The sequence below is a fragment of the Strongylocentrotus purpuratus genome, unplaced genomic scaffold (assembly GCF_000002235.5).
Source record: "Strongylocentrotus purpuratus isolate Spur 01 unplaced genomic scaffold, Spur_5.0 spur5_contig_861, whole genome shotgun sequence".
In the NCBI taxonomy this organism is placed as follows: Eukaryota; Metazoa; Echinodermata; class Echinoidea; order Camarodonta; family Strongylocentrotidae; genus Strongylocentrotus; species Strongylocentrotus purpuratus.
This window is the reverse complement of record NW_022145570.1, coordinates 2,397,128-2,405,000: the sequence shown is the minus strand read 5'-3', so window position 1 is coordinate 2,405,000 and position 7,873 is coordinate 2,397,128. Positions and strand designations below refer to the sequence as shown.

Below are 7,873 nucleotides of genomic sequence, written 5' to 3'. Positions count from 1 at the left end.
GGGACTCTTGTAGGAGATATCATCAACACAGGACACCAAAATGGCTGAGATGAGATTGATTTTAGTGATTTTCTGCTTTCTGGTGCCATTGGTTGTTTCACAAGGTGAGAATGTTATTGTAGCTGCTTGGCAGCTCATTGATATATTCGCACAACTAGGATTCCAACGTGTACGAGTAAAAGAACGGCTAAAGATAGCCTGTGCTATTATGTATGTAGCGGTTGAGGATGTTTCAAATGTAAGCTCTCGTCACTATGTTTCTGTTTTTACGTTCGTATTACTTACGATGGGCATATATATATTGTTCTAAGGTAACTGAATTTCATTTCATTCCGACAGTCATATGTATTATCAACCGTTTGCAAATATAAGCCATGCATATATGCAATAATTGTGTTAATACGTTACCTTTAAAGGGAATACAATGCTTGTTGAAAAGTTTAGGATTTATACGTTATCTAATCGCTTAGTAGAATTCTGAGATAGGTTTACTGATTGGGTTATGCATGACTTTCATGAGAGGTGGATGAATGTAATACCAGAAAATTCACAAACTCCGACTTCAGGGAAAACATTGTAAACAGGTGGTTCCAATATATGACGCAAAGCCGATTTTAGAAAGCTAAAATTATGACAGATGAGGAGGGGAGGAGGAGGAGGAGGAGGAGGAGGAGGAGGAGGAGGAGGAGGAGGAGGAGGAGGAGAAGGAGAAGAGAGAGAGAGAGAGAGAGAGAGAGAGAGAGAGAGAGGGGGGAGAATGTGAAGGTGGGCAGGGAGAGAGAGAGAAAGGGAAAGGGAGAGGGGCTGGGATAGGGATGTGTGGATAATGAGAGTAGATATAGCGAGAAACAGAGAGAGGCGGGGAGAGAGAGAGAGAGAGAGAGAGAGACTCTTATAAACATAGGGCAGAAAATGTGCCATGAGGGGGAATTATGTATCCACCTAAATTTTTCCTTTTTTTTTATTTTTTATGTTATCTTTTACTTAACATGGTTAATAAATTGCCCATTTGGAAGCAATTTGTTTACATGTTGACCCTGATTGCAAAATATCTTACACAATTTGGGTGAAAAGATAGCTCAAAGTTGGCTGGATACGTAACCAACATCGAGTTGAGCAAAGTTGTGCCCAATTATGTGTTAAGTGATAGAGAGAGAGAGAGAGAGAGAGAGAGAGAGAGAGAGAGAGAAAGAGAGAGGGAGATACAGAGCGCCGAAAAGAGACTGGTAGTAAAAACACACGTAGCTAAAGGACAGACAGAGAGAGAGGGGGCAGACAGAAAAGGTGAAATAAAGGTAGATAGTGACTGGATATGGCACCCTTCACGGTCTGATCACACCTCATCTCTCTGAAATAATTAAAAAACATATCAAGCAGTCTAAGCCACATCCGCCGATTTATACCAATGGGGCAGGCAGTGAACAGTGAAAGCTTATTTTTTGGTTTCAAAATAGGTTCCCTATTTTTATGCTTTTTCATTTTCCTGGGGCCTTTGTTATTTTCTTCAGGAATGTCAAACAATGAAAATGTGAAAGAAAAGAGAAACAGAAGAAAAGACCGCAATGTATTTCCCGATAATACATTATTGATATTTAATGGCGGGAAGATTTGTGGCTCAGTAGATGGAGCATTTTTTTTTCGGAAAAGTGTGCCCCGGGTAAAAACATGAATACAGGGAGAAATGGTCAACTCGCATCCTGTGGTTGGGACTTTAAACTGTAGGTTATCTGGAAATAGCTTAAATGAAAACATATTCGTAGTGCTTTAAACGTGATCTAATCAATTCATATAATTGTCAAAAGATATAGAGAGTTACTTAAATAGCATACTCTTAATAAAATAAATACTCTAAATACTCTCAAACTAAATTACTCTAGAAACAAAAACAGTGACAAAGGTTATATACTGTACATATATATATATATATTTCCAATACTAAATCCACGTGTTGCCATAAGATGACGCAAAAGTCCTGAAGAAGAGAAGTGTCATGCTTTATTTTATTAAAAAAGTGGATTTAAAGGATAAATCTTCTATTCTTCTAAAAACGCCTTATCTCAAACGTCGGCCAATTCATAATACGGTTCAACCCCCTTAAATACAAATGTGAAACAATTATCATCAGATCCATTGACTAATACTTCTTTTTATTTATTGGTTTATTTAGCATCTTAAGTCGGAGTGTCCTGTTCAGAACACACAAATGTGGTCCACCAAAGCCCTGATAAAAAAATACACCTGCAATTAAAGATTCATTTAAATGCATATAAACACAATAAAAACAAAATTAGTAAGCATATTGGCACAACTAGGAACATGTGTAACCTCAGTGGTAGGCCTACACTATGACTTTAAAATCTGAACTTACATCGCATTGGGGCTTTCTTATTTTTGGTTTTGCTTCCGTCTTCGATCCTACCCCTTTGTTACCAGGGGTAATGGGATTTGACGTTTGCATGTTAATCATTTCCTTATCAATAAAGATTTTTTTTGTCTTTATTGTTACGCTCAACATTATTATGAGTAGCTGAAGAGCCGTTGTTACAGAGATTCATTATAAATACCTTTGTAAAAGGTCTATGGTTTGCTATAAAACTCTGATGATATGAACAATATCAAGCCGCAGGCCCGGCTTTGGACGAGGAATGAAATTCAAAACCTTTGAAGTATACATCAGCCCCGAATCATTGTTCATGTTTTCTTTATGGTGGTGTGGGTGGGGTACTACACGCCAATTCCATAACATTCTAGATGGGCCCTAATATTGGCGGCAGACAATGTCATGTTCAGCTCTTCGAATCTGTGTATATAGAACATAGAACTTCATATGATGTATGAGTAAATATAGAATGCAATTATTTCATAATCGTCCATACCACCCAAAGTGGCTCTATGCAATAAGGCATATTAGAAATATAGATCTAGATTCAAGATGACTCCGAGATGTTCGAGTGAGGCAATAGAGATATATCATGTCAATGTTATGGCACCACTCCTATTCATCTTAGCAAATATTCAATATTTACCCAGCGAAATGGCTGTGTGTCCTGCGCCTTCTACATATAGTTAAGATGTGTGAGAAGCGATATGAACAATGCTTAGACTCCAGCAATGGAATTCAGACATGACGAAAAGGAAATATGTACATTTAATCCTTTTCTCTTGCGTCCATTGTTGGCGGAGGGTTACAAGAAGTAAATAAGGGGTGAAGATGAACCAGGTTAAGCATTCTTGGGGAAGGGCGGGACGAAAATTGTGGCCTACGTCATTTTTTTTATAATTTACATCCAATTGTGGAAAAGAGCGAATCAACCAAAGACGCACTGCTTTGATTTAAGGTGATTGTTCTGCGTAAATGTATGGCCAGACATGTCTTGTTTAACTTATTGAGGCCTCCTCATTAGGGTAGACATTAAGGTGCACCCTAACATCAGATTTCATATTAAAATTGCTAACACACCTGCCCTTATATATACTACATAAACATTAGTATGGTTTATATATCTTTGCTTGAATGAATCTTGTCATTGTTTAGGTCTGAGTTGATTCTACTTGTAAACATGTGTCTGGGATAAACGTATTAGTAATTGTTTCTAGATTTCTAGATTTTCTCATTTTGCTAATAATGTAATATTTACGTTGGTAGATTTTATCGCATCTTTACAAGCCTATTTTAGAAATAGGTTTACCCCTCCCAAACGTAGAATTAAAATTAGACCATAATGAATGCATCATTATTATCCCTTAAACATAATAATATTATGTTAACAGTTGAAAGGAGAAAGGTAATAGTTTATAATTACTAGAATATTTTGTTTAATCATTTTAAAGGCATTGTTTAACAATGTTTCCAGTTTTACAAATCTGAGATGCATGGCCTTACGTGTTATCAGTATATGTGTTATTGTGTAATATAGAAGCCCTAAAAATTGTGCTTTAAACGATCATGAAGTGCCGTTAAAAACATCTTTGAGTGACAGGTTTTATCAAACTTATTTTCCCCAATATACTGTAGTGTTACAACAACTGTTGGGAAAACGGTTTTTGACATTTTGAATTCCAATCATAAATATCTTGATAATCAGACAAGCGATCGGCTTGTAAAGGGTTGTGGGATTCCTGACTGACCTAAAGGTTTATAATTATGATTGCAGTATGAGCTATATACAGGAGTGTGTTTATAATCTGAAACAAAGATACCAAATCTCTTTAAAGCCAATGTTAGTAACACGTTCGTTTCCATTGATAACAGATCCCGTACGAAAATTTGATCTGTTGACAATAAATGTTATAATTGTACTCAATACAACTGAAAACTTGTGCTTTTAGTTAGTAGCCGATCAATTTATCAGAAAAACAATTTGTTTCTTCTTTAAAAACCGAAAGGAGGAAGCAATTGAAGAACCAGAAGAAAAAACATGATCTTTTAAAGTTGAAAACACTTTTTGAAATTTAACAGTTCACCTATCATGTCGGAACTTTCTTTAACAGGTGCGACATTAAACTTCAATCACAGTAAATGAGATTACAAAGACTTTCAGAAAATCAATTATAGGGCAATTTCAATCTCTTATTTCAAAAGGTGACGTTCACCGCTCTTTAAATTAATATGAAGTGCTTTCTTGAAAGTCTTTGATAATAGCGCAAAAGATCGGTCCCCCCCCCCCCCATGATGCCCCACCGGATCTACGAGTACAATGCCTTGGGGCTTTATTGATGTAGTTCCCCATTCCATTTTCTATCGAAAATGAAATAGATAATTGAATGAATCGTAATGACGTAGGGAAATTTGTATTGGTTATAGAAACAATCTTCATGCCTTTTTCAGGTTCATATAAAGTGCGGTAAACCGCTGTAAAAAAAACAAGCCGTCGCGCGAATGCCAAGTGTTAGATCTCACCCGTAAATAACAAACTACGGTATCCCATACCGTGTGTAAAGCGAAACAAATGAAATTAAACGTGGGATTTTGGCGCGATTGTGTGGGATCTCATATTAAATAGACATTTAAAATTTAATCTTTTGTCTGAATTTGTGTCATTGTTGCGAAGTATTTATCAGCACACAAGTGCAGTGCTCAGCTGTGGTGCCACTCTTTGCACCTTTGTTCAGAGTCCACTATTTCGGTTCTGAGCCACAAGCTTAATTATAAAGCAATACCAAAAATACTGTCGCATTCCTACGGTTAAGTGACCCGAAATGTTTCTCTTTTTAAAGAGTCGCCCACTTTAGGGTCAAAGTCATTTCAAATTTAATTCAAGGTCAACTCCCTGCTTATACAATAATTGTTATATTTCATATTGTGCGTTGTATCTTAATACTCCTGTAGTTCGATTGTGTACAATGCAGACGCTTTAATGTGATGGTATCCTTTGCACTAGTGCGCCTGGGAATTCAAGTTTTTTGGCCCTTTATAGATGTAATAGATTTGTATTAATTACGACACTAATATAGAGTATTTTTAATGCACCAACTCCACATGAACAAAGTGCGAGAGGCCTAAACGAAAAGTGGGTACATAAAAATACACACTAGTAAGATAAGTTAGAAAATACAAGTAGATCTACTAGACAGAATGTTTGTAAAGATAAGTTTTGAGGGCACTATTGTTATTTTTTGTTTGATTTCATTGAAGGACACTTAAAGTTTAACTGCATCCACTATAAGGTGGACGTGTATGTAATCATATTATAAATTGTTGGTTGAAAAAAAATGCTAGCGTCTTCTACCATTTTGTAGTTATTCGTTCTCAGACTGTTGAAAATCAAAATCTCCTATAACCTAACACAATTTACAATAAGTAATTTAACGCAGGCTTAGAGACGACACTATCCGAGAGAAAAGAAAATGTGTGTAGTTTAAAATGTTAAGTTGTATTGTTTAGAAAAAGGGAGAAAGAAAAGAATAAAAGAAAAAGGAAAAAAGGGAAAGATGAGCAAATTGACCAATTTGATAAACTGACGAACAGATTACTTGTAGTAGTTAGATTGGATGTGTTGGCGTCGACGTGAAACATACGTCTATATCCATAACCTATATATGAATCTTATAAGCGACACATTAAAAATCTCTTCGCGTTTCTGTGAAAAACATCTTGCTGTGTATATAATAACAACAACAAAATGATGGTATAGTATGGTATCATTATGTTATTTATTCACGGTTAAAAACAAATACAATAAGTGTGCCCGCATTCAACAAAAGCTGTTTTCAGCGAGGCCGTGATTACATAAAAATCGAATGGAATATAAAACAATGAAAATATAATTTACAAACAAATATGCAAGTTATAATAAATTAACATATTAAAACCTCTGCAACTGGGTGTTTAAATAGTTGCGTCTTTGTATACGACAAGCTTGATCAAATCCGATGCCGACAGGTCAATGAAATTCAAAAGATAATCAAACTGCATATAAATGTGGATCGTGTCCGAATATATTTCAAGATCGAGTTACGTTGTGGAACGTATGCAAAGCTGCTCCTGAACTAATTCTTTGCTAAGTTCACCCTCAGTTCGCGTATCCAGTCGACTGTACATCCTCTTTAGTAATACATCTAGTTACAATGGTATGTCATGTTGAGAGCAGTTCATTTAAGACAAGTTTGATAGTTAATTTAATGTTCATGTTCACTATTATTACATTAATTTAGACATTGCTAATCGTTATGTTTATAATCGTGAATTAATTTATATTTGTTTTTGTTTGTCAGATTGTACGCCAACTACTTGTGAAAATGGAGGGACTTGTGTACCAAGACCATCTGGGGGCGTTCCGATGTGCTTATGCACTTTTAGTTATCACGGCGAAACCTGTGGTGAACTATATGATCTAGGAGGTAAAACTAAATATTACTCATATTTATTTTCATTATAATCGACAAACCAAAATCAATGGAAGATATGCATACTTTGGTTGTATTCCTATTTAGTCATAGACATTCATATGGGCAGATTCAGAGAGGAAAAGGGCACATGCAAAGCCGTTAAAATCATTATTGACCTGTTAACAAGTATTTCAATTTGTGCATAACTCTCTCCAGAACCCCTGGTTTGCAAATTGCAATTTGGAGTGGTTGAAAATGTATACTGAGAGACGCTACCGCATTTAAAGGAGGGGCAAGGATGGCAATTTGCCCCGACCTGGCAGATTTCCAATCAAGAAAAAAAAGTGCAGCAACTTATTTGTTTAATAACTTTATAGTTAGCAGGATGGAGAGTCAGAAAAAGCATGAAATAGTCGTATTCCCAAAATGAGTCATTTGGGGGATAACCCCTCATATATACAGTACCGAAAAACTTTTACAAGGTTTACCAAGGCTCATCCTGATAATCCTTGGATTTACTTGGTAAAGGCCCATAGCCTTAGTTACAGTAGTTGTTATTGATGCCGATAAATGTTACAAAGAGACAACAAGTTTTAATTTACGCTATATTCTTGTCAATAAAGCCTTATAATAACTTTAGTTGCATAGTATACAGAGAAAAGCTGATATATTATATAGGCCTACGTTTGGATTTTCACGATTATCCTTTGAACATTTTACACAGCAAACTGCGGTGAGGATTTTTTCAACGAGACTAGAGGAGATCTTCTCTCACCAGACCACCCGGATCAGTATCCATCACGGCGAGCCTGTTATTATTTTGTCTACTTTCCTGGAGCCCAGAAGATCCGCCTTGTTTACAACGTTATAGATATCGAACCACAGAAGGACGATATTTACATAGGAGGTGGCCCAACCGCTAGTATCGACGAAGCGGTAAGACAAAATGACGTCAATGGTAAATTTGGATGGGGGTGGGGGGGGGGGGGTAAGTTCGTTGAATGATAATTATGTAGACATGAAGTAGTACAGCCATTAGTATTAA

At 36.2% G+C, this 7,873-nt stretch overlaps 1 protein-coding gene across 1 annotated transcript in view; it reads left to right on the top strand.

The window, feature by feature from the left end:
• Positions 1-7,873, top strand: part of LOC105436743 (neurogenic locus notch homolog protein 1-like) — a 52,454-nt gene that overhangs the window by 424 nt on the left and 44,157 nt on the right. The window contains exons 1-3 of the mRNA XM_030999180.1: positions 1-104; positions 6,715-6,840; positions 7,553-7,764. The exon at positions 1-104 is cut by the window's left edge and continues 424 nt beyond it. Coding sequence (XP_030855040.1) covers positions 41-104; positions 6,715-6,840; positions 7,553-7,764 — 402 coding nt within the window. The 5' untranslated portion in view covers positions 1-40. The remainder of the gene's footprint in view (positions 105-6,714; positions 6,841-7,552; positions 7,765-7,873) is intronic.